At 44.8% G+C, this 27,357-nt stretch overlaps 1 protein-coding gene across 2 annotated transcripts in view; it reads right to left on the reverse strand.

Moving 5' to 3' along the window:
* The window catches only part of LOC132590042 (cytosolic phospholipase A2 epsilon-like), a 139,498-nt gene that overhangs the window by 66,767 nt on the left and 45,374 nt on the right, over positions 1 to 27,357 (reverse strand). For both annotated transcript variants that reach the window (XM_060262879.1, XM_060262878.1), the window contains exons 5-9: positions 24,889 to 24,929; positions 24,554 to 24,596; positions 10,635 to 10,698; positions 8,592 to 8,755; positions 7,004 to 7,099 (exon numbers count right to left, since the gene is read on the reverse strand). In XM_060262879.1, coding sequence (XP_060118862.1) covers positions 7,004 to 7,099; positions 8,592 to 8,755; positions 10,635 to 10,698; positions 24,554 to 24,596; positions 24,889 to 24,929 — 408 coding nt within the window. The remainder of the gene's footprint in view (positions 1 to 7,003; positions 7,100 to 8,591; positions 8,756 to 10,634; positions 10,699 to 24,553; positions 24,597 to 24,888; positions 24,930 to 27,357) is intronic.

A 27,357-nucleotide genomic window follows, 5' to 3' on the forward strand; every position in this document is an offset into this window, starting at 1 on the left:
AGCAATGCATGGGTGTGTGGTGCCCTCTGCATCATCAGCCATGTGTTTCATAAGCATCAGTCTATCATTAGGGAAGGACTGCTGGTACTGCTCTGCCTGCTACAGAGGAAGACAGGCATTGAAGAATACACCATAAAGCCAAGCGGCATGTCTTTCCTCTCTTGTCCTCTCCCCTGTGCTTGGACTTCCTCTGCCGCCTCCTGCTTTGCCTCATCCTCTGGATCCTCTGTTGACATTTGCCAGGAAGTTGTTTTAGGAAGAATAAATAAAAATGTTATTGATAATATGGTGTGCATAAGCTAGAATTGAGTCAAAATTCCTGGGTAGGGTAATTGAGAGGGTGGCAGCAGAACAACTCAAGATCTTGCTGGATAACTTATTGGCCTTGGACCCATTTCAATCCAGCTTCTGCCCCCGTCATGGGATGGAGACTGTTTTGGTCACTCTTACAGATGAACTCCATAGGCACCTGAGGGTCTAAATTTAAGTTTGGATTTAGCTTTTTTTTTGTAGAGCCGAGTCAGCGTTCTGGGCAGATATGTGTGCTTTTGTGTTGGTGAATAAATAAGAACAATGGTTGTTATAATGTATATAGGAGGTAATACATGTGAATTGCATGAATGTATTTAAAGGTATAGGTTAGGATTCTATCACATGTTTTTATTAGATTACACAGCACAGTAATTTAGGAAAGTTTAATCATTAAGCAAACAGTGTGGCATGTCGCAGCTGATGCCAATTAGTCTTTTTAAGATTGTGAGCGCTTTGGACATTCCTTCTGAGCATTCGGAGATGCCAGCATTGTATGCTTGACTCGAAAAGCAACTGTGATTGTATCACTAGGTGAGTCTAGAAATTGTACTTTTCTGGGTTTAATATTTGGTTATGATGCAATGGATGGGGAGAATTGTAAGATATTGATTTACAGTATGGCTTTTTCCATCTTTTGAAAGTAGTCCCATTACCACGTGTGCACCTGACAAAGTCTCGTGAGAAACGGTCTGTTTACCGGTTTGCTGTTGCGCCTTGGTTTCCAACTTTGGGACATTTGAGCTATACAGATTCGTCTGACATAAAGGAATCTACATTAAATCACGAAGGAACTTTCATGTGGAGTGGTCTTCGCGGTGACTGTTTTAGTTCTGGTCAGCATTGTGAATTTGCAACTTCATGTGCATTAAAATGTGTGTATTTTGAAAGTATTTAATTATTGTTCCTATTTATATTATACAATTTTGCAGTAGTTGGCCATGAGCTTTGTGCTTTTTCATTCCCTGCTTCTTTGCACGGCTTCCTCTTTTGTGTGCTATTTAAGAGGCAGGGAGCCACTGGAAGACTCCCTTTCACTCCCCCACACCTGCAAGTGGGAGGAGGTGAAAAGGAGGCTTCTAATGGCTGCCTACCTTCCTGCTTGCCTGTTTGTCTTCCTGTCATTTTCTGTCTCCATGTCTTCCTTCCTTCCTTTCATTTTCCTTTCTTTCACTTCCTTCTCCCCAACTTTTCCATAACTCTCCCTTTCTTCCTCTTATTTTTTCTCTGTCTCTCTCTGTCTTTTTCTTTCATTCTATCTACCTTCTAATTTTTCTTTCTCTCACCCCTTTCTCCCCCTCTTTCTTACCTCTCCCTTCTGTTCGTTCTCTCGTTCTTTCTCTGTATCTCTTTCTGTCTTTTTACTTCATTCTGTCCACCTTCCTTCCTTTCATTTTTCTTTCTTGCACTCTTTTCCCCCCATTTTTCCCCTACTGTTCTTTCTCTCATCTCAGGCTATCCATGAAGGCCACCTTCATCCTCTTACATTTGGAGTAGCACTGCTCTGGTGTGTGGAGATAACTACTCACCTTGAGGCACTAGGCTACCTCCACATACTTTTTCTTGGGGTGGGTAGTAATCATGAGCCACTCCTCATGTCCCTTTCTAAGTATGAATGACAGCATTCAAGGTTTTCCCCCCTGCAGCCAAAACATTCAATGAGCCAGCATTTTCAGTGGAATGTCAACCCTGCATGTGGGGCTCACCCGCTTGAGCTCCCAGACCCCACAAAGCCTGAGGACAGTAATGTGGGTGGATCACACATTTGGCATATCAGCCTGAGCCGCCCACGCTGTGTCTGAAAGGCTAAAAGGGCGCAGACATCTTACACTCGTATTCACGCTTCCTTTTGCTGACACATGTATTCTTGACAACTGCTGAGCTGGTATTAGTTTCTGTAGACTAGGCAGACACGACCTCATGGTAAAGGGGGGTATGTCTTCCAGTTAGTGCTTTTGTCTGTTCAGTGCTGTAAGCTGGTTTATTTCTGGTGCAACTGAGGCAGAGATAAATAAACCCTTGCTCAGAGAGGCAAGGCAGAAGCATTTTCTCCTCAACACACGTGTTGTGTGGTTCATTCCAACACCTGCACATGCCCATGATCTTACAAAGGAGGACTAAGAGTTCTACACTTTAAATAGCCCATGTTATTCCTTTACCCACAACTGGTTCTTTTTGATACAAGCCTGTGGAGTGCCAAGGAATATTGGGAATTGAAATTAACATGCTTGGACTGTTGTATCACTACTGATGTGCAGCAATAGTGTGCTGTTTACAATGAATTTACACAGACCACTGTGTGAGAGTTGCCTTTACCATTAGATCCTCCAGTCCGCCCACAAACCCATCCATGACATTGCAAACATCCTTGGTAAACAAAGGGGAGCTTCTCAAAATCCCATTAAAACATCACTGTAAAGTTGGGATTTGCCCCCTTCTCTCTCATCTTCCCCCTCTACTCTGCCCTGCTCAACATTTAATTTTTAAAATAAAGGAACCAGTGATAGTGCAGTAATGGAAATGCAACTGTCATCAACTCCCACATCTGGCTCCCCTCCATGACAACCCAGCTCTTAGTTTCCATGCAGGTTAAGTTGAAATCATCTTCACCCCAAATTCAGACAGTTATTAAATGATCTACAGACAGGTTTCTCAGGAAGGTAAAAATTATATTGATGTGGAGTGCTACATACGGGAAATTAAAGACACCCCTTCAGTGCCCCCTCACAGAATAATTCCTAGTTGTGGGCCTGTCTCTGCACCTCTCACTGTGTTTGAGGAGAATGTGACGTCTGTGATCATAGCCTGTGTCATCCTACACAATATTTGTGAGGGAAAGGGACATGCATTATTGGAGGAACACTCTGAGCAGTGCTGTATCCTGGCAGACCAATGTGACTCTGAACTAACTGTGGTGCACACTGAGGCTGCTGTGGACTATGACCTGAATGACAAGTGGCATTTATCCATGGGAAAGGCTGTAAGCCATCTTCATGATTGCAAACCTGTGGTTCTAAAAGCATGTGAGGGTTGTCAGGTCCAACTCAGAAAATACCTGGAGATTTTGGGGCTGGAGCCTGGAGATATTCCTATTCCCTTAAATAAATAAATAAAAACACAGTGGTGCAGTGCTCCTCTTTTTCTCATCCTCTTTTTTGCCTTCAGTGGGTTCCCCAGCAGATGCGCTTCCACTAAATGGAAGTGTAATTTGTCATACCCCCACAAGTCTCTTGTCAGGTTTTGATAGCATTTCCAAGCATGGCTTTATTAATAAGGGACACACACTCACAAAGCAGCTAAAATAAACAATGACTCCTTCCAAAACAATACTAGTTTGCAAGCCCTGTGATCTCGCAGGGGTAATGGTAGAAATCTCAATTAATGTGATGTGGCATCTTAACCTTGTATGTCTGACCTATTTACCTCATATTATTGGCTCAGGGATTTCCCATTTGGGAGAAAACTTGTAATGTTGGGATGTCACATCACAAACTGTATCATAGATATTATGAGGAAAAGAGCAAATAGAACAGTGCAGCAGCAATTAATCTGTCACAACATCTTGTTTTTCTCTGAAAATACACAGAAACCTTTTGTTCTCTTGACAACCCTAGTGAACTAGACTCTGTGCAAGAAAGCTAACAGCAGCAATATAAAAACAAGCATAAATTCAAAGTAAAAGAAATGAATTGAGAGTGGTTTCAGACAGCACATGCTATCAGGTAGGACAAGGTATCTCAGGTTCTAATCACATTTTTTGGAAGTAGTGCCCATGTCATTCTAGTATGCAAGAACCATAAAAACGTAGCAACAATGCTACGTTTTTTCCCCTTCCTTCCATATGATACCCACAGTATCTTGTTTGGTGAGATTTTGCACATTTTCCCATATGTAATTATGTAACCGATAGTTTTTCCACACTGGAAGAAGAGATTGTCATGCCCAATCTGTAAAAAGTGTTTTTACAGTGCTGCACATTATTATAAAATAATATTCTTAAGCAACATTATCCATACTTTGTGCAATAGTAAATGTATAATGAATGTATAATACTGAATAATATACAGTTGAACAAAACAGGAGTCAAGTTGCACCTTTAAGACCAACCAAGTTTTATTTAGAATGTAAGCTTTTGTGTGCTCTCTAAGCACACTTCATCAGACGAGGGGATCAGGTACAGTGGCTGGAATACATGCAGTTTGTTGATTAAGAGGGCAAACTAACTGATCACATGGTCACATAAAACAGTGTGGCTTGGCCATTTGGTCTCGGTAGCCATAAAAGGTAATAAAGTTCCTTGCCAAATGTTGTTTCTGCGTGTCCAGAGGCAAAGTGAGGCAAAGAGGTAAATCACAAAAGGACATGCATATCCTAGTTGTAGTGCACCTGATCTACTTATCAACATCAATCTATACAATATAAACATCATTCTAGTCTGCCGTTAGAAAATAGGAACACATAAAATGAAAATGGGTTAAGTATATGTAATGAGATAAATAGCCAATATCCATTGAATATGTCAATATAAAACATTATTCTGATACACTATTATAAGAGAAATACATTGGAATACTGTGGATGTATAGCTATACTCACTGAGAGTGGGTTTAGCTATGTAATGAAATAAAAAGCCAATATCCCTGTTCAGTCCTGGAGAGGCGTTTGTTCCAAGTTTTATAATAATTTGTAATTCAGCAATTTCTCTCTTCATTCTGTTCTTGAAGTTCCTCTGCAGTAAAACAGCTACCTTGAGGTCATGCATTGACTGCATTGGAAGGTTAAAGTGTTCTCCCACAGATTTCTCTTTATGGCTGACTTGGAACAGCGCTTCCTAGACTCCCACCCACTCATACCTACCTTATACCTGTGTTACATTGATGACATATTTATGGTCTGGACACATGGTAACGAAGCCCTGGACACATTCCACCAGGCTTTTAATGACTTTCACCCTACCATCAACCTAACAATGAACCAGTCTATGAAAGAAATACATTTTCTGGACACCACTGTAAAAATAAACAATGGGCACATTGACACCACCTTATACTGGAAACCTACTTACCAACAAACATACCTGCATGCCTCCAGCTACCATCAAAACATACCAAACGATCTACTGTATACAGCCAGGTTCTACACTGCAGCCGCATTTGCTCCAATCCTGCTGACAGAGATTCCCACCTGAGGGATCTACAACAGGAACTTTAGTTTTTGGAACTAAAGTGCCCACCTGATGAAGTCAGGACACAGATCAACAAAGCCAGAATGATACCGAGAGAAAACCTGTTACAAGACAGACCCAAAAGAGATAATAACAGAACACCACTTGTGGTCCCACACAACTCTCAACTCAAAACAGTTCAACGTATCATCAACAACTTACAACCTCTATTGGACAGTAACAGCTCTCTTTCAAAAGTACTGGGGGGGTAAACCTTTTCTTGTACACAGACAGCCCCCTAATCTCAAACAACTCCTCACCCACAACAATACAACATCTCATCTGAGCATGGACACTGATACCAGAGCTTGCAATAAACCCAAGTGCCAACTTTGTCGCCACATACATCCAGACAAAACAATCACTGGACCCAACAGTATTAACTACACCATCTCAGGCTCATTCACTTGTTCATCTTCCAATATTATATATGCTATTAAATGCCAACAATGCCCTTCAGTTCTCTACATAGGGCAAACAGGACAAACCCTACGCCAAAGGATAAATGGACACAAATCTGACATTAGGAATTACAGAACTGAGAAATCTGTGGGAAAACACTTTAACCTTCCAAAGCATTCAATGGGTGACCTCAAGGTAGCTGTTTTACTGTGAAGGAACTTCAAGAACAGAATGGAGATAGAAATGGCTGAATTACAAATTATTATAAAACTTGGAACAAACACCTCCCCAGGACTGAACAGGGATATTGGTTTTTTATCTCATTACATATGCTAAACCCACTCTCAGTGAGTATAGCTGTACATCCACAGTATTCCAATGTATTTCTCTTTTATAATAGTGTATCAGAATAATGTTTTATATTGACATACTCAAATAACGGATATTGGCTATTTATCTTATTACATATACTTAACCCATTTTCATTTTATATATTCTTGTTTTCTAATGGCAGGCTAGAATGATGTTTATAATGTATAGATTGATGGGGGGGGTTAAATTTATTTTTATGTTGATAAGTAGATTGAGTGGACTACAACTAGGATATACATGTCCTTTTGTGATTTACCTCTTTGCCTCTGGACCCGCAGAAACACCATTTGGCAAGGAACTTTATTACTTTTTATGGCTATCCAGACCAAATGGCCAAGCCACACTGTTTTATGTGACCATGTGATCAGTTAGTTTGCCCTCTTAATCAACAAACTGCATGTATTCCAGCCACTATGCCTGATCCCTTCATCTGAGGAAGTGTGCTTAGAGAGCTTACATTCTGAATAAAAACTTGGTTGGTTTTAAAGGTGAAACTTGACTCCTGCTTTGTTCAACTGCTTCAGACCAACACAGCTGCCCACCTGAATAATATACACTCATTGGCTTCAGTCCATCATAAAATAAGGTACACTTAAATCTGTTATGATTACCCAAGTGCAGTGGCTATGTATTGATTTTCTATGTTTTATGTCCTAGGTGCTCTCTGGCATTTATTCCACACTGACAAATATTTACCTTGTCTACGACAATCTCCTTTTTGACAGAGAGTGGGTCCAGAGGCAAAGTGAGGCAAATTCTTTCTTCTGCACTAGTATTTCTGCTAGAGGTGGGCTGAAAGGAAACACACACATGCACCAAGATATGGAAAATTGTTCAGCAGACAAATACTTTTCACATCATTCAACAGGTAATCACTTTCTATAGCAAGTTACAATCCCACCAAAATCTGTTAAATTTGCTAATGAATTCCAGTTCAAAATTATCTGCTAGAGAAGCCATCATTTCCTGCAGTGGTGTATGGGAAAATCTGAAACAGATTTCCAGATTGGATTTCATTAGCAAATTTGATGATATCTCAGATCTTAGGAGATTGTGCATCACCACAGGAAGTAATTTGCCTTTCTTTATGTAGCTATTAATTTTATAAATCTTACTATGTTTATTCACACACACACACCCTGATTGGATCTATACTTATTTCTACTTTGTATAGTGCTGTGTCACACTATTGTTATCTGTTGCATTGCTTGAAATTTCGGGCTTACTTTAAAAAAATACCCAACTCTATGTATTTAGGATGCATTCTTACTAATTTAAGGTGACCACTTAATGTATGTGACAAAATGAGCTCTGGCCCACCAAAAGTGTACTCTACGATACATTTTTTTAATCTTTAGAGTGACACAAGACTTTTTGTGGTATTTGAGATAGAATCCAAAGACACTATTGCATGGGCAAAACAGCATTTATGTTGTAAGTATAGCACCACTATTGCTAGGAGAGATATTTTTGCTTGTGCTCTTCTCCCTCGGAAGACTTCACTTCACCTCCATGCTATTCACGATGATCCCTCAATGCCCAGAACGCAGTAGGTATGTGGACGGGTCAGATATGCAGCAAAATGGGCAAAGGGATAAAGTTGTGTTCTTCATTCCAATTACATTAATTTGGACTGAAGTTTGCACCCAAAAATGACACTTGAATGCCAATGGCCGGACTTCATATGGCACAATAAACCCTTTTATCAACAGCTATGCTGATCAAGAAAGGCAAAAGTGTTCTGGATTTGACTCTCAGCCCAAGCAATTCCTTGCCCCCAACTCTCTGTTTTACCTGAGACTGTGGCAGGATAAGGCCAGCCTCTGTGGCTCTGATGGATGCCAAGATCAACAGGATGTTACACAATAGATATGGATTCAAAAGGCTTCAAAGGAGTTCTGTGGAGAATCTTGAGTGGTTGCTGCTTATGGTCATAGGACCACAAGAGGCCAATTGTGTTATCATTATACCTGCATCAGGACCTACTCTCCAGCACTCCTAAGCAGGTCTACTCTGAATTCTACTAAGGTCTATTCAGTAAGGGAGACCTTACTCCCAGGACAGTGCTCTTAGGATTGCACTACCAATCTCCTAAATCATAGACCTAGCTAATAGTGGTGGATGACTATTGTTATGCCATATGACTAATATTATACTGTAAACTGAAAGAACTGGTGGAATGGAAATAGCTTTATGAATTTTTAAAACGGCTTTGGGTCTCCATTGGGGAGAGTGCTGGGTACAAATTAACCAAACAAAGAAATAAAATGGATGTAATACGTACAAAGCACATGACACATAACTTCTTTGATAATTCAATTTCCAACAGAGATTGCTGATATTTTATGTAGTGAAATACAATAGGATCAGTGGGGTGCATAGCAGATCCCAGTAAAACTTTCTCTGTTTCTTCACATGATCCTTGCACAGTGAATGTTAAGCTTTTATCTGGAAGGAAAACACATCAGAAACCCCAGTTGTTATTCCTCTGGTGATATCTTTTCACTCAGTTCACAAACCTGAATTCCTGATGTTTTTAAATTACTGGTTTTAACTAGTAGATTTATGTATTTTATTATTATTTATACACTGTAATCCATGAGTTCCTGTAAGATAAAAAGGTGGTGAATAAGTGTTTTAAATAAATAAATACAAAATTAAGCCCAATAGATAATTTGGACTGATGGGGAATGTAGTTTTATTCTAGGATGATCACATATTGAATCTCATTTCAGGAAAATGTCACAGTCACTGCTGAGGAAATATTGTATTTTCCAGTGGCTAGTATTCTACAGAACATCACCCCACCATGTTATACCCTATGGTACAAACCAGAAACAAAGATGGTAGATCCATGAATGGATATTGTGGAGGGGTGAGGTTGGCTGAAGAATGGTTGGAACCTAAATTATGATTGTGCTGCAGGGGGCAGAAGTCTTTAATCTTTGTATGCCATGCCATTTTTCTTATATAAATAATTCTTAAGCCCCCACCTCAGCTGTGTAAAACACACAGGTATCTATATGGTACCCATCAATAGTTCCTTTGAGGCAAATGGCAGCCATTTGTATTTGTCTGAGAAAAAAGGTGGATAAAGCAAGATTGAAAATCCTCCTCTCTCATTTTTATAGCCCCAATCTGCACCCTATCCCACAGCAGTCTTTAAAACTAATCACAGACTGATGGGATCATGTCTAGTTTGGCCAATGTTTACAAAAGCCCTCTATTATACCTAAGATTGTAACTCATTGCCAGTTTTCTCCTTCTGTAAGAAGCACTGATAATATTCTTGAAGTGACTGGGATGCTTCGCATTACAAGAATCTGCCAATTCTAAGGGATTAAAAAAGCATCCTCCTCATCATCATATAGGTTACACTGAGATATACCCAACAAGCTGCATAGCTCAGCAGGCATTTCATTGCAGGCTTTCCACACCCAAATCATACAGTCATTGTATCATAGCAAAAAACTGAGCTCACTGTGAATGCAGCTCTTATCAACTTCATCAAGCATTATTAAGTTTTAAAGCCAAGAAGAATTCCTTTCAGGAAATCAGCTTTCATTGTAATTGTTTTTTGCAAAGATCCCACACAATATGACAACTGTAAACCTGGAATTTAGGTTACTCGTTAATTAAACGATTAAGAAGGGATAGCTCACATTCTTTCACCCCCTTAATGTACTGTTATTCCCTATTCATAGTTTACACATTACCATTGCTGAAATTGTTACGCTTCCCTGATCATGTTATTTTGCACAACTGAATACTTCTGTAACTGAAGAAAGCTGTCTACTATGTGTACCACTTTGCAAAATTAACAGGGCAATCCTACACAAAATCCTAAACAGAATTCTAATCCCACAGAATGTAATGGATTTAGAAGGGTGCAACTGATTAGGATGAATGCACTGCTAGTGTTTAGGAAGAACTATAGCCAAAGCCCACCATAGCTACATACTATTTAGTGGTTGTCAGGGGTGGAATTCTAGCAGGAGATCCTTTGCATATCAGACCAAACCCCTGATGTAGCCAATCCTCCAAGAGCTTACAAGGCTCTATTTTGTAAGCTCTTGGAGGATCAGCTACATTGGGGGGTGTGGCCTAATATGCTAAGGAGTTCCTGCTAGAATTCCACCTTTGGTGGTTGTCATTATCAATGCAAACTAGATAAACTATAAGTTAGATGGGGGAAAAAATAAAAGCAGATGAAAAATGACAAAATGACCAAAGCATATATTTGGAAATGTTGAAAAGGCAGAATTCTAAAAGAATGATAAAATGTTTTGGAATAACTGAATATGTATATTTAAAAGTGAATAATAACCTGTTGGTTCATTCTTCTTTTTTTCCATGTTAACCTCCACCTCCAAGCAGGAAATTTCACGAGACTATAAAAAGAGATGGAAATGAAAAAGCAAACAATATAATTGCATTTTATGTTATTAATCAGAATGACAGAGTAATGTAGCTGGGAAGAAATATGTCATTACTTTAGTTGAGTTCAGTGCAACCTAAAACAACAAAAATAAAACATCTCTGCAATGTACTAATAAATGCCTAGAGCCGGAACTACATTTGCTCGTGTGGCAGAACAGGCCTGCTTTGATTTGCAGACCTTGCTCTGCCCACCTCTGTCCTTGACATCGCCAACTCCTGTAGGGGGTTACTTCTTCCTCCCACTAGGGTACTCACTGCCACCCCCTGCTTGTTTTTTTTTGGGGGGGGGGATTTCCCACTGGGAGGAACAGGACTCCCAGTTTCCCCTCCTAGTTCTGAGGCCTGGCCTTGGTGTCTCCTGCTACCCATTGACTGGATACTACATGGACCAAATACTGCTTTGGGGCTCCCCTGGGGAAACAGTGACTGCAATAGCATGCCCAACATGGTGGAGAATCTATGTGACTTTTGATCAGCATCAAAAAAAAAAAAGGATTTACTAGAAATAGAATGTTTACAAGCATACTTAAGCATAGCACTAGATCAGCAAATAACTTTCAAAAGAAAATTGATCATAAACACAATCCTGTTTCCTTTTTCTAGATATACCCTAACTGATGTTTAAAATATGGCAGGCACTAATGATCTTTAAAAGTTACAAGGTTTCTATCTTGGTCCCATTAGGGGGGACCACATGGTCAGCAAAAAATGGATGCCATGACTGACTCACTCAGAAGTCTATTCCCTTCAAAGAATCAGCATCAAGAGAGTCTTTTCTCCACATAGCAAGGGCTTTTATCAAACCTGTGTCTCCACCCCCATGACTGACTATCACTCAGAGTTCTGTTCCCTTCAAAGAATAAGTACCAAGAGAGCCTTTCTCCTCAGATAGGGTTGCCAAGTCCAATTCAAGAAATATCTGGGGACTTTGGGGGTGGAGCCAGGAGACTTTGGGGGTGGAGCCAGGAGACATTGGGGTGGAGCCAGAAGCAAGCATGTGACAAGCATAAATGAACTCCAAAGGCAGTTTTGGCCACCACATTTCAAGGGACTGCACATCTTTTAAATGCCTTCCTTCCATAGGAAATAATGAAGGATAGGGGCACCTTCTTTGGGGGCTCATAGAATTGGACCCCCTGGCCCAATCTTTTTGAAACTTAGGGAGAATTTTGGGGAGAGCCACTGGATACTATACTGAACATTTGGTGCCTCTACCTCAAAAAACAGCCCCCCAGAGCCCCAGATACCCACGGATCAATTCTCCATTATTTTCTATGGGAATAAGTCTCCATAGGGAATCATGAGTACCCAGCAGACATTTCCCTCCCCTCCCCCCGCTTTCTGATTACCCTGAAGTGGGGGGAGGGCCTCCAAACCAGGGGATCCCTTGCCCCCACCTGGGGATTGGCAATCCTATCCTCAGAGCAAGGACTTTTAACAAATCTGTGCCTCCACTCTGTCCACTCTCTTCACCCAGTCCACCCAGGGAGTCTGTAGTGTATGGCGTTCGCAGAGCGCAACCAGTTCATAATGGCCACAACAGCAGAATGACATCAGTCCACCCCAGCCGCGGAGGTAACTGAGAAACATCCAGGTGCCTCCGCGCTGGGCGCAACGATCCGCCAATCACAGCTTGTGGCAGGAAATACGGCTGGTCGGCATTGGACCGGCCAGCAGGGAGAATAGTCCGGCAACTGTATATATGCGGGATCCGGCCCGCGTGCTCGCTCTCTCCATCTTGTATTGTACCATGGAATAAACTATGTTGCCGTACGCTCGTCTCCAAGTCTGGTACTTTACAGTGGCGACGAGGATGGGATTCTAGCCTCATCGGCTACGACGGAGATCTTGGGCAACGAACGACCGGACACGACCGCCGCCGCCACCATGGCCAACCAGGGCGGAATCACCGGCTACCTCGAGCCCTTCGACCCTGCAAATCCAGAGGGCTGGGAGTCCTACTCGGAACGGGTCGAGTTCTACCTCCGGGCCAACAAGATCACCGACGCCGGAGCAAAGAGGGATGTTCTCCTAAGCGTCTGCGGGCCAGCCACGTTCGAGATCGCCAAGGGTCTCTCGGCGCCCGCCCGCCTGGCGGAGAAATCCTACGAGGAGATCATCAGGCTCCTCACGGGCCACTTCTTGCCGCAGCCCTCACGGGTGGCTCGCAGATTCATGTTCCACAAAAGGGACCAGACCGCAGGAGAGTCAGCCGCGGACTACTTGGCGGCCCTCCGCAAACTCGCCGGGAACTGCAACTTTCCCCAGCTGGAGGAAACCCTGGCCGACCGATTCACGTGGGGCCTCCGCGACGAAAGGCTCCAACAGAAGCTCTTCGCCAAAGAAGAGCTCACCCTCCAGGGCGCCTTCAGCGAGGCGGTAGCGTGGGAGAGGACCGCCAGGACGTTTCCCCGGGCCAAGACCGAGACCGCCCACCACGAGGAGCTGGACCCCGAGCACCAGGACGAGGGAGAAGCCTTCCAGACGCGACACGCCGCAGGACCCGCCGCCCGAGCTCCACAGCGCCCCCGAGCCCACGAACGGCCGAGTCAGCGCACCAGCGAAAGGGCGAAATGCGCCAGCTGCGGCGACCCCCACGATCGGCGGGACTGCCAGTACCGGACCTGGGACTGCAGAAGCTGCGGGAAGACCGGCCACATAGCGCGGGCCTGCCGAGCCAAGCCCAACCGCCCGCGACCGACCGCACACCACGAGGCCGCAGAGTCCCACTCCACAGCCTCCACCTCACTTCAGGTACTGAATTTGCCCCTGACCACCCCCAACAAGATAACGATGGCGGTCCTCATAGACGGGGCCCCCTACACCATGGAAGTGGACTCAGGCTCCTCCATCTCCATAATAGCGGAGGAGACCCTGAGAAGGCTACGCCCCGGCCAGGGGCTGCAGCTGCGACCAGCAAATTTCATATTGCGGGACTTCCAGCAAAACCCGGTCCAAATAGCGGGGTGGGCACGGGTGCTGGTGGAGCGGGGGTCCTTCAAAGGCCCCCTAGACATCCTGGTGGTCAAGCGGCCGCTTACCACCCTGTTGGGTCTTGCATGGTTTGGCCCCTTGGGAATCTGAATAGAGGTGGCGCGCACAGCCACAGCAGGAGGGTTCGGGGAGGTGTGCGGAGAGTTCCCCGACGTATTTGATGGGACGCTGGGTAGTTACAAGGGCCCGGCCATCTCCCTACCGCTCGACCCGACGGTCAGACCAATCCGGCTCAAGGCAAGGAGGGTCCCCTTCGCCTTGAAGCCCAAGATCGAGGCAGAGTTGGACCGCCTAGTAGCCCAAGGGGTCCTGGAGCCGGTCGATTACGCGATGTGGGAGACCCCCATAGTGACTCCGGTCAAACCAAATGGAGACGTGCGGATATGTGCAGATTACAAGTGCACAATTAACAAAGCGCTCCAAGACAACCCATACCCGGTGCCAGTGGTCAGCCACGTGCTGGCAGCCCTGGCGGGGTCTAAGATTTTCGGGAAGCTGGACCTGGCACAAGCCTACCAGCAGCTCCCGGAGGACGCCAAAACGGCGGAGGCACAGACGATAGTTACCCACAGGGGGGCGTTCAGGGTGAACAGGTTACAGTTTGGGGTCAGCGTGGCTCCGGGAATCTTCCAGAGTATAATGGATGCTCTCCTTAAAGGGATCCCCGGAGTCCAGCCGTTTTTCGATGATGTTTTAATCGCCGCCCCGGACCCCGAGGAATTCCGCAACCGCCTCCGGGAGGTGCTCCGCCGTTTTCAAGCCGCTGGACTAAAAGTTAAAAGGGAGAAGTGCATGCTGGGGGTGCCGCGGGTGGAGTTCCTGGGATTCGCAGTGGACGCGGAGGGAATCCACCCGACCGAGGAAAAGACTAGGGCCATTGTTCAAGCCCCTGCCCCCACGTGTAAAGCGGAGCTACAGAGCTTCTTGGGGGTCCTCAATTTCTACCACACGTTCATACCCCACAAGGCGGCCCTCGCCGAACCCCTACACCAGTTACTGGACAAAAAAGCTCCATGGGTGTGGGGGAAGAAGCAAGCCGCCGCCTTCCAGGCAGTTAAGGACGTCCTGGTCTCCAACGCGGTGCTGCACCACTTCGACGAGCGCCTCCCGGTCATCCTGGCATGCGATGCATCGCCGTACGGGGTGGGCGCTGTCCTGGGGCACCAGTTACCGGATGGCCGGGAGGTCCCGGTCGCATACTACTCACGCACCCTGACTTCGGCGGAATGGAACTATGCGCAAATCGACAAGGAGGCCCTGGCCATAGTAGCGGGGGTCCATAAATTCAACGATTATTTGTATGGGCGCCGGTTCACAATAGCGACGGACCATAAGCCGCTTTTGGGTCTGTTGGCCCCAGACCGCCAAACCCCCCAAATCCTGTCCCAGAGGGTGTTGAGGTGGAATCAATTCCTCAACTCGTACACCTACACGCTGGTACACAGGGCGGGCAAGGCAATGGGTCACGCGGACGCTCTCAGCCGGTTGCCGCTCCCTGACACAGGCCCCGATCCAGCCCCAGCACACCAGGTCATGTCGATCGAGTCACTTCCGGAGCAGCCCCTCCACGCGGCGGAGGTGGCTAGAGCCACCGGAAAAAACAAAACCCTAGCACGGGTGCTCGACTGGGTGGTGAGGGGGTGGCCAGAGGGGGACATGCGGGAAGAGTTCAAACCCTACAAAATGCGAAGGGAGGAACTCGCAGCCCACAAAGGGTGCCTACTATGGGGGAGCAGGGTAGTAGTCCCCCCCCCTCTACAGAAACGGGTCTTGGAATCACTCCACGAAACACACCCAGGCATAGTGAGAATGAAGGCCCTGGCCAGGAGCTACGTATGGTGGCCGGGGATGGATGGGGAGATAGAGAACTGGGTCCGGAGATGCAGCACATGCCAGGAGTCGCGGCCGGATCCACCCAGCGCCCCGGCTACACGGTGGGAGACCACAAGGAAACCGTGGTCCCGGCTCCACATTGATTTTGCCGGGCCGTTCCAGGGACAGATCTTCCTAATCATTGTAGATGCATACACAAAATGGTTAGAGGTCATCCCCGTAGGGTCTACCTCGTCAGCAGCAGCCATTAGAGCACTACGCAGGGTCCTGTGCACCCACGGTATTCCGGACACCATAGTCTCGGACAACGGGGCAGCGTTCACCTCGGGGGACTTCCAGGCGTTCCTCCAGAGGTACCTCATTAGACACATCCGGTCAGCTCCCTTCCACCCGGCCACCAACGGCCAGGCCGAGCGGATGGTCCGAACAACAAAAGAGGCCCTGGGCAGAATAGTGCAAGGCGATTGGGACCACCAGCTAGCCGCGTTCCTCTTCGACAACCGGGTCATTCCAAACCCAGTCACCGGGGTCAGCCCAGCTGAGCTCCTCATGGGACGCAAGCTCACCACAAGGCTAGATCGGCTAAACCCCGACAGAGCCCCCGACGTGCGAGGGTCCCCGGAGGTCAGAGACGCGGCTAGGGGGTTCTTCGCGGGGGACCCAGTGTTTGCCCGCAACTACGCTTCAGGCCCAGAGTGGGTAGCCGGGCGGGTACTACGGGTCATGGGTTCCCGCCACTACGAGGTATCCACCGAGGGGGGCCAGATCCTACACCGGCACATCGACCAGTTACGCCGCCGGACTCTCCCAGAGGTACCCACGGAAACGAGGGAGGGGGCAGGGTCCGAGGGGCACCCAACGACCCCTGCACCAGCACCACGGCCACACACACCGGCAGAGGCGGACCAACCCTCGGACCCCGACCCACAACCCACCAATGCTCAAACCCCCGGGGAAACCCCAGATGCGGAAGTAGCCCCGGCACCACAAGCAACTCCTAGGCGTTCAACACGGGAGCGCCGGCCTCCAGGACTACCTCCAGGACTATGTCACTAACTAAGGGGGGAGGAGTGTAGTGTATGGCGTTCGCAGAGCGCAACCAGTTCATAATGGCCACAACAGCAGAATGACATCAGTCCACCCCAGCCGCGGAGGTAACTGAGAAACATCCAGTTTACAGAGTCCTCCCAGAAGACGCTCTGAGAAATCTCCAGGAATTGCGTGGAGACTCCCTAGCACCAAATTCCTTAGTTGGCTTGCCTACCAGAACTATTAGCATATGTATAGGGGTAATCTATACCCCATAGATATCTTACACACCCGAGTAATGCCCAGTGCGGAATGTCATACGGATCATCGTCTTGTACACTGCAATCTCCGTCTTCACTTTAAACCCACACCCAGGAGAGGAGGTATCCCTCGGAGGAAGCTTCAGGTTGGCAGCCTTCAGTCAGCCGAAGTTAAAGCTGCCTTCCAGGCAAAACTCCAGTCAAGAATTGAGGACCCCAGTTAAAATCAGTCCTTCTAGCGTGCTTGGATTCCGACAGCCTTAAGTGACCGAAGTCACTTTAGAGTCACTGCAGACGATGGTTGACATTCCATTGCCGGACATCAAGAAATGAAGGAGTCAGCTCCCTGACTGCTCCAGTTCGATATCAACAGCATTAAAGGAAGATAAGTCGTCTTGGGTTAATAGCAGCCGGGGGAGTTGAGAACATCTAAAAGGTAGACTCATCATTCTTATCTTCACTCTGAGAGACTTTGAATATAGTTTAAACACTGAGTGGATTAATAACAGACGAAGGCAAAGCATAATTGAATGGAAAAAAAAACTTTTACCTTGTTAAGCTGAGCTCTGTGGCTTTGGATGTGAACAACAGCAAAAAAAAAAAAAAAAACCTTTCAAGATAAGAGTGAAAGTTGGCAATGGGAGGCTGGTGACGCAGAAGAAAGAAAAGAGAGTTGCCGTGTATATATGCCCATAAACTGCAGAACCTAGAATGAACTGAGCTGAGTGGGGGCACAGCAGGAAAAGAATTCAGCTTGGGAAAACTGAACGCCGTAAAAACAATTGCCTTCAAAGATATTTTGGAGAAAGGACATATTGTTGTGAATTTTTGTGGTTGCGGTTTCTTCATGCAGCTCAAAAAACTGCGAGATTAGACACGAGATCAGTCTAAGCTGTGACAGGAAGTGAAACTAAAAGGGGCTGGACAATAAATCAGAGCCTATAAGGACAACAAGAGCTGTGACATCCGACCTTTGAACTAGGAAGGAATTGAGTCCAAGACTCAGATCAAGAAAGACGAAGAGAGACCTCTCTAGGCTGGAACTGTACCATAGAGAAATAACGATTGCCATTTTAAAAGGGAGAAAAACTGTCAAAATTGTTAAAATTCAATATCTTTGCTCAGGAAGAAGGGAGAAAAACGAAACTAGTCTCATCTGAAAGAACTGGCTCTAAGCTATTGGATTGGATGCTAAATTTTATGTGGGGATTTTTTTAAGGTTTGGTGATTTTTTATATGTCAGTAGAAAGAACAACACGTGCAAGAGCCCAATCATTTGACAAGATGCAGGCTCAATTTGACGCTCTGGAGGCAAAAATGTTAAAAGCTATGGACAAATTGCATTTGGCAATAAAAAAAGATATTAAAAAAGAAGTTGGAGACCTTAAGAAGGAGATAGAGAATTTTAAGGAAGAGACTCAAAATAAAGTGAAAGAGGTAGAGATGAAAGTGGATACACAGGCCTCTGCCTTGCTAAAAATTCAAGAAAAGGTCATAATACACGACTGTAAGTTGCTGGAGTCACAAGTGCGTCTAAGAGGGGTACCTGAAAAAGAAGATACAGACTTAAAAGGCTATATGGTGGATATCATCACTGAGTACATAGAAGAAGACCCTGACAGATTTAAGAGTATGTTGGAGGGTGCCTACAGAGTCAACTCAGTTTATGCGAAAAATAAAGGTCTGCCAAGAGACATCGTCATAAGATTAAGATCAAAAGAGGTGGCAGAGAAAATTTTGAGGAAAGGGTACCAAAAAGCCTGGGCAATAGAAGGGAGCAGAGTTAAAATAATGAAAGAGCTACCAAGAGAAGTGATCAGCGATAGGAAAAAGTACAAGAAGCTAACCGATCAGTTGCGTGCAGAGGGCACAAGATATAGATGGATAATACCAGAGGGTCTTGGATTTGAACAAAATGGCAAAAGGATTACAATAAGAAGCGAACAAGAGATGCATAGCTTTTTTGAAGAAAATAAAGAACCAACATCATAATGGAGTACAAATTACTATCTTGGAATATAAATGGACTAAATTCACCACAGAAAAGAAGGAGAACATTTCATTGGATTAAAAAGCAAAAATGTAATATAATTTGTTTACAGGAAGTTCATATACAACGCAAGGACAGTAAATTTTTGTGGAATAGAAATTTGGGGTTGGAATTTTTTTCACTAGCAGAGCAAAAGAAAAGAGGGGTGGTTTTTTACATTAAAGAACAACTTGACCCAAAATTAATCTTTAAAGACAAAGAAGGAAGATACATTGCTGTTGAGGTGACGATAGAGGCGAAAAAAACGTTACTACTAGGACTCTATGCACCCAATGGAGCGAAAGACAAATTCTTTAAAGACATAAATAGACAAATGGACGAAGAGACTTATGACCAGGTATTGATGATGGGTGATTTTAATGGGACAATACAAAATAACCTTGACAGATCAAGTCCAAAGAAGAATGATAAAGAAGGGAAGCTGCCCAATTCTTTCTTTGAGTTGATTAAACAGGAAAATCTAGAAGACATTTGGAGAAAGTTCAACCCTGAGGTAAGAGACTATACATTTTTCTCAGCAAGGCATAATTCTTTTTCCAGAATTGACATGTTGTGGGGTTCCCAAGGCTTGGGCCTCATAACAAAAAAAATTGAGATTCTTCCAAAGGTTTGGGCGGACCATAATCCAATATGCTGGTCAACAAAATTGCAAAGAAAATCAAGAAGATGGAGAATTAATGAGGATTTACTACAAAATAAAGACACTGTATCATTCTTAGAAAAGGAGACTGCAGCATTCTTCCAAATAAATGAAACGGATGATATGGAATATCCAACAGTATGGGACACTTATAAAGCAGTAATGAGGGGTATATTAATTACATTGAATAATAAAGACAAAAGAGCAAGAGAAGAAAGGCTGTCAGCACTGCAAAATGAAATAGATAAAAAAGAAAAGGACTTAAAAAAAAGACCAGGGAAGAAAAAATTAATAAAAGAAATTACGATATTACAATCCCAAGTTAAACATTTGCTGAATAAAGAATTAGAATGGAATTTAAAAAATTTGAAACAGAAATCGTTTGAAAGTGCAAACAAACCTGGTAAATACCTGGCCTGGCAATTAAAAAAAAGGAAAGAAAATAAGATTATAAATAAAATCATGGCAAATGGGAAAACAGTAGTGGATCAAGAAGGAATCAAAAGAGAATTCTTTAAATACTATGCAAATTTATTCAAGGGTGTGAATGTAAGTAAAGAAAAAGTGGAAGAGTATCTACGAAACATTCAGGTGGCACCTTTGACGGAACATATGAAAAAGATATTAAATGACCCAATAGAGAAAATTGAAATAGAAGCAGCAATAAAAGCAATGCAAGAGGGTAAAGCTCCAGGGCCAGATGGATTCACGTCAAAATTTTACAAATCTCTCAAGGATGAATTAACACCCAAACTGTTGAAGTTGTTAAACACGATAAGAGAAGAAGGGAAAATCCCAAAGACCTGGAGGGAAGCTGTAATCTCTCTGATTCCTAAGGAAGATAAAGATAGCACAAACGTAAAAAATTATAGACCAATCTCATTGTTGAATAATGACTATAAGATCTATACAAGAATTTTAGCAGAGCGACTGAAACAATACCTGACCAACTTTATAAACAAAGACCAAGCGGGATTTCTTCCTAAAAGACAAATAAGGGACAATGTAAGAGCTGTTATTAATGTTGTGGAATACTATGAAAAGCATCCGGAAAAAGAAGTGGCCTTATTTTTTGTTGACGCAGAGAAAGAATTGAGGACCCCAGTTGCTCCACAGACCCTTCTCCAGAAGCACTCTGGGAACACCTAAAAACTACCATCCTGTTGATCTCTGAAGAACAAGGACTGGTTTGACGAGAACAATCAAGAGATACAAGAATTACTAGCGAAAAAGAGATCTGCCTACCAAGCACATCTTGCTCAGCCCTCCTGTCCCAGGAAAAAAGCAATCTTTCGCGCTGTATGTAGCAACCTCTAACGCAAGCTTCGAGACATTCAGAACGAGTGGTGGACCAAGCTTGCAGAGAGAACCCAGCTGTGTGCAGACACTGGTGATTTAAGAGGGTTCTACGAAGCCCTGAAGGCAGTATATGGCCCATCATATCAGGTTCAGAGTCCCTTGCATAGTGCAGACGGCCAAGTGCTCCTCACAGACAAGGCATCCATACTGAACCGGTGGTCGGAGTATTTTCAGGTTCTCTTCAGTGCCAACCGCGTAGTTCAAGATTCAGCAATCCACCTCACCCCACTTCAACCAGTGAAAACAGAGTTGGATGAGGTCCCCACCCTAGAAGAGACTGTTAAAGCCATCAAGCAACTGAAAAGTGGCAAGCAGCGGGAGTTGATGGAATCCCACCAGAGATCTGGAAGCATGGGGGCACAGTACTACATAGCACACTTCACAAAGTACTTGTCACCTGCTTGGAACAAGGCAAACTACCACAAGACTTTCGCGATGCAATCATCATCACTCTACACAAGAACAAAGGGGAAAAGTCAGACTGCTCCAACTACTGGGGGATAACCCTGCTCTCCATCGCAGGCAAAATCCTTGCCAGAATACTCCTGAAAAAGACTGGTGCCCACCATTGCAGAAGAACTCCTCCCAGAGAGCCAGTGCGGCTTCAGAGCTAACAGGAGCACCACTGACATGGTATTTGTTCTCAGGCAGCTCCAAGAGAAATGCAGGGAACAGAACAAGGGTCTATATGTGACTTTTGTCGACCTTACCAAAGTTTTCGATACCGTTAGCAGGAAAGGCCTGTGGCAAATCTTGGAACGTTTAGGATGTCCCCCAAGGTTCCTCAGCATGATCATCCAGCTACATGAAGACCAGCGAGGCCAAGTCAGACACTGCAACGACCTCTCGGAGCCCTTCCCAATAGGCACAGGTGTAAAGCAAGGCTGCGTTCTCGCGCCAACTCTCTTTACGATCTTCTTTAGCATGATGCTTCAAAGAGCCGCAGTAGATCTAGATGATGACGATGGTGTCTACATCCGCTATCGCACCGATGGCAGCCTGTTCAACCTGAGGCGACTAAAGGCTCACTCCAAGACAATGGAAAAACTTATCCGCTAGCTACTGTTTGCTGATGATGCTGCACTTGTATCCCACTCTGTATCAGCTCTGCAGCATATGACATCCTGCTTTGCAGAGGCTGCCAAGCTATTCGGCCTAGAAGTTAGTCTGAAGAAGACAGAAGTTCTCCACCAGCCTGCACCCCAGGAAGATTATCACCCTCCCTGCATCACTGTGGGTGAATCAGTTCTGAAGACAGTCCAGCAGTTCAGCTACCTGGGGTGCATCATCTCCTCAGATGCCAAGATCGACAAGGAGATTGACAACAGGCTGGCAAAGGCAAACCGTGCATTTGGCCGACTGCACAAAAGAGTGTGGAGCAATAAGCAACTGAAAAAAAGCACAAAGATCAATGTTTATAAAGCGGTTGTGATAACAACCCTCATCTACAGCTCCGAATCGTGGGTTTTATACCGTCATCACCTGCGACTCCTTGAGCGCTTTCATCAGCGCTGCCTTCGCACCATCCTCAACATCCACTGGAGTGACTTTGTGACCAACACTGAAGTCCTCAAGCGGGCAGAGGTTACAAGCATCGAGGCACTGCTGTTGAAGGCACAGCTGCGCTGGGCAGGGCATATTTCCAGGATGGAAAACCACCGCCTTCCCAAGATTGCCCTGTATGGCGAACTTTCCACCGGCCATCAAAATAGAGGGGCACCAAAGAAGAGGTACAAGGACTCCTTGAAGAAATCCCTTGGTACCTGTTGCATCAACCATCACCAGTGGTCTGACCTAGCCTCAGATCGCAAAGCATGGAGGCACACCATCCACCAGGCTGTCTCTTCCTTTGAGAACGCACGCATAGCTGGTCTTGAGGACAAAAGGAGATTGAGGAAGAATCGCACTGCTACAGCACCAACCCCAAATCAGACTTTTCCCTGCAGCCACTGTGGCTGGACCTGTCTGTCCCGCATTGGTCTTGTCAGCCACCAGCGAGCCTGCAGCAGACGTGGACTACTGCACCTTTCTTAAATCTCCGTTCGCGAAGTCAAGCCAAGAAGAAGAAGAATTCCCCATTACTATGTATGGGTGTGAAAGTTGGACAGCAAAGAAAACTGCCAGAAACAAAGTTGATTCATCTGAACTGTTGTGTTGGGGGATTTACAGATACTGTAAAAAGACAGATAAGGGGGCTCTAGATCAAATCAAGCCTGAACTCTCCGTAGAACTAAACTGAGGCTATTGTACTTGGTTACTAGAAAAGACAATAATGCTAGGAAAAGAAGGCATTGGAGATTTCAGTATTTCCAAATTAAAAATACTGATATGGTATTCAGTTTTTTGGGGGGTGGGGTGGTTCTGAAGTTGTCAGGTCCATTAGTCCCCATGGAAAAACTTTCTGGATGGCTGGGAGTTGTTATAAAGGTACAGGCACCAAAACTGCAACAGAACTTATTTAACTTCTTCTTTAAATAGCCCACCCCAACTCCAAGTAGATTGGACAAAGGGGTCCAATTCTGTGGGACCCTGAACAGGGTTGCACAAGCTGTCCTCTGTTATTTCCTGTGGAGGGAAAAAAAACCCTCCAAGCTGCTTCCAGGGCAACAGCCATGGAAGCAGCAAATCAATGGCTAAATGCCTCTCATAGAAGAACCAATAACAAACCCAGCAGAACCCAGTAATCCTAGTAGAATAAGTCAGTGTGTCAAGCTAAACAAAACCAAAATCAAACTGCAGAATCTCCACAGTGGAAACTTAAGGAGGGACACTTTTGCAAACCCAACAGAACCAACTGCAATACGCAGAACACCAGCTGAACCCTCTGCCACTGTGGCACTGCAAGCTCAATAGGACTAATGTCAAACAAAAGAATCACAGCAGAACAAATCTAAGCAAAGCAATTTGGGCATAGGGAGAAAAAAACTCTTGAAACTAACAAACAGACTTGAAACTTACAGAAGCAGTCTGGCATGCTATAGGAAACCACCATCACCCCAACACATTGTTTTATACCATGTAATCTGCCTTGAATCTGAGTGAGAAAGGTGGGTTGTAAAGTAATAAATACCTATTATTTACATATATTATATATTTGCCCTGTATAAGATGGCAGCCTGATTATGGGTTTTATACTAATCAGAAGCACTACCAAGAAAAGCAGATAGGTAACAGAGTGAGATTCTGCAAAATTCAGACTGTACCCTATGTGCTACCTTTTCTAATACCTCAGACTATTGAGTGGACTAACAATATAACAATGCAATCCTAAACAGAAGTATACCCTTCTAAAACCATTCAATTCAATGGTCTTAGAAGGATATAACATTTTATTTTATTTTTTTAAAAAAATAACCTCATTGCATTGTAAGAAAACTAAACAATGGGATAGGTGGCCTGCTTGTCTTGAGTATGCTGAAATATACACCTGAATCTTTTCATAACCTCCATATAGAATTGTCATTTGTCTGAATGTTTTGATCTCCCTTAACCCCACAGTTTGGTGGTCTGGAAGCTCCCTTGCCACAGGATGCAAAATGAGAACAGGACTCAGAATTCTGAAGAATGCAGTAAAATCCCATAGCCAAATGCCCACAGCCACTGTATGATAAAAAAGTGAAATAATTAAAAATTGAAATTACCATTAATATGCCATTAGTAACAATATTTTCAAGAGGAACTGCACTGCAAAACAAAATGAAAATAGTTGACACATCATAACTGGCCTGCAAGAACTCAACTACTTGTTAACAATTCCCCCCTAGGTTAAAATTCCATCATTCCACCTGATGCAAACAAATACAAAAATGATTTAAAGCTTAATAATCTGATAATTATTTCACCAAAGTTCACAGCACAGAGGTTTTGACAGTTCATAAGAAATCTTTCTATTGGTCTGATATGTACCATAATTTGGCTAATTTATTTTTACGATGATATATGTTCTTGAAAATGTGGTACAACTGCATGTACTTACATGCTCTCCAGTCTAAACTCCACCTCTAGCTCTTCTTGAATCTACAAAAAGAAAAACAAGCAGGATACTCTGAGATCCCCTCCTTAATAGTACTAGAAGCAAGAGATCATAGCCACTGAATATAGATTTAAATGACTGGTTTTCAAGCTGTGCTCTGAGCAACTACAGTGCTTTTTGGAAGATTCCACAGTATTTGGAAAATTCCATAGAGAGTCAATGTGGCGTAATAGTTAAGAGTGGTGGACTCTAATCTGGAGAACCAGATTTAATTCCCCACTTCTTCATGTGAAGCCTGCTGGATAACTTTGGGCTAATCTGAGTGGACTAAGACTGAATCCTGCGAAGACAGAGGTCCTTTGTTTGGGCCGTCGTGGTCCAGGGGGGGAAATCCCCCTACCAGCTTTTGACGGTGCGCCGCTGATGGCGGCGGACAGGGTCAAAAGCCTGGGGGTGCTACTGGAGCCGTCCCTAAAGATGGAGGCTCAGATAGCAGCCACTGCCAAGTCCGCGTTTTTTCATCTTAGGCGGGCAAGGCAGTTGGCCCCCTTCCTGGACCGCGACGACCTAGCAATAGTGATCCATGCTACGGTCACCTCGAGGTTGGATTACTGCAATGCCCTCTACATGGGGCTGCCCCTGTGCCGGACCCGGAAATTGCAGCTGGTGCAGAATGCCGCGGCCCGGCTGTTATTGGGCCTCCCAAAGTGGGGGCACATTCGGCCGGGTCTTCGGGCTCTGCACTGGCTTCCAATAATATACCGGGTCCGGTACAAGGTGCTGGTTATTACCTTTAAAGCCCTATATGGCCTGGGACCTGCCTATCTGAAGGACCGTCTCTCCCCACACGTTCCCCAGAGAGTACTGAGGTCTGGGACGCAAAACCTTCTCACCATCCCCGGGCCCAAAGAAGTCCGTCTCAAGACAACCAGAGACAGGGCCTTCTCTACAATGGCCCCCACATGGTGGAACCAGCTGCCGGAAGAGGTGAGGGCCCTGCGGAATCTTACTCAGTTCCGCAGGGCCTGTAAGACAAGCCTCTTCCGGCTAGCCTACGCCTGACTAGATTAATGTGGCTTATCAGACTTTAGTGACATATACGGCATAGTTTTAATGTTAAGATTTTAAGGTTTTTAAATGTTTTGACTTTTTAACTGTAACAATTTTGCACTTTGTGTATTGTTTTATCGTTTGTTGTGAGCCGCCCTGAGCCATTTTATGGGAAGGGCGGGATATAAGTCATAGAATAAATAAATAAATAAATAATCACAGTTCTAAAACCAAAACAGAAAGGGAAGGGGGAATACCTTAAGAAGGAACAAAGTAGGGTACCCAAAGGCTGAGTGTGAGAAAAAATAAATTAAACCAATTTATTTATTTCAAAGTATTCTAAAACTATACTTTAAAATTTAGCACAATCAACAGCAAAGCTCAGGCAAAGTCACTATTAACTGTCCATTGTTGGAAGAAAATTGACACCCATCTCCCTCAAATATAGATGTAACAAGCAACAATCAATATATTTTTCATCATCAGAAATCAGCATCTACAAACTCAGATACTGAGAGATTTCACTTCACAGAGAAATAGCAGAAAGTATTAGAAGTGACCAGGCACATTGTAACAATATATGCTTGTTTGATAAGCCATGCTGTTGTAAATGCCCCTTGCAGCTGGTTTGCCTCTACCATCCTCTGATGTAATGCTCTACCTGGAGAGGCTCCCCAGGCTTCAGAATCAGGGTGCAGGCAAGGTTTGTCACACACATCTTTCTTCCCTGAGAACTCAACCTTAACACCACGCTCAGCATCTCCTCATCCTTCCCTGGCCAGATTTGGGAGCCCTCCTTTTATTCTCTTCCCTTGAACTGTACTCTATCCCTCATCTGAGCCAATCCTTTCCTGACTTTTAATCTGGCCTGACCAGACCATATCCCTTGATTTTTCCCCTTGTCCAAATGCCTATTATTAGCCTTTAACCAAGAGATCTTGCCAGCTGCCAGAGATTTCCTGTTGTGCTCCAAGTACACTGCTGGCTTTTCATAACCATCCAATGATATGATATAATCAGCAGGCCATTAAGTATTGTTGCTGAAATTAGATGGTTCCTGACAGGACCGGCCCTTGGGTACATAGCACCCTAGGCAGACTCAGCCCGCCACTTCCCCGCCTCCTCCTCCCTCCCCCCTGCGCCTCCCCCCCAAGTCTATTTAAATGCCCAGAACCAGTGGTGGAGCACCACACTCCGGGCTATCTATAGGTGTGCCCCCCCCCCCCCCAATAAGCTGATCAGCGGGCAAAACTGTGTGGTGCTGTCAATGCCCAGGCAGGCCAGCAACAGCGGACCACGGAGTCTGAAAGGGCAGCCGTGGCGCTGCCTCCTCCTCACTTTCTTCCCATCCAGGAAGTGGGGAGGAGGCAGTGCTGCGGCCGCCTTTTCAGGCTCCATGGTCCACTGCTGCTGGCCCGCCTG

The sequence above is a fragment of the Heteronotia binoei genome, chromosome 21 (assembly GCF_032191835.1).
Source record: "Heteronotia binoei isolate CCM8104 ecotype False Entrance Well chromosome 21, APGP_CSIRO_Hbin_v1, whole genome shotgun sequence".
In the NCBI taxonomy this organism is placed as follows: domain Eukaryota; kingdom Metazoa; phylum Chordata; class Lepidosauria; order Squamata; family Gekkonidae; genus Heteronotia; species Heteronotia binoei.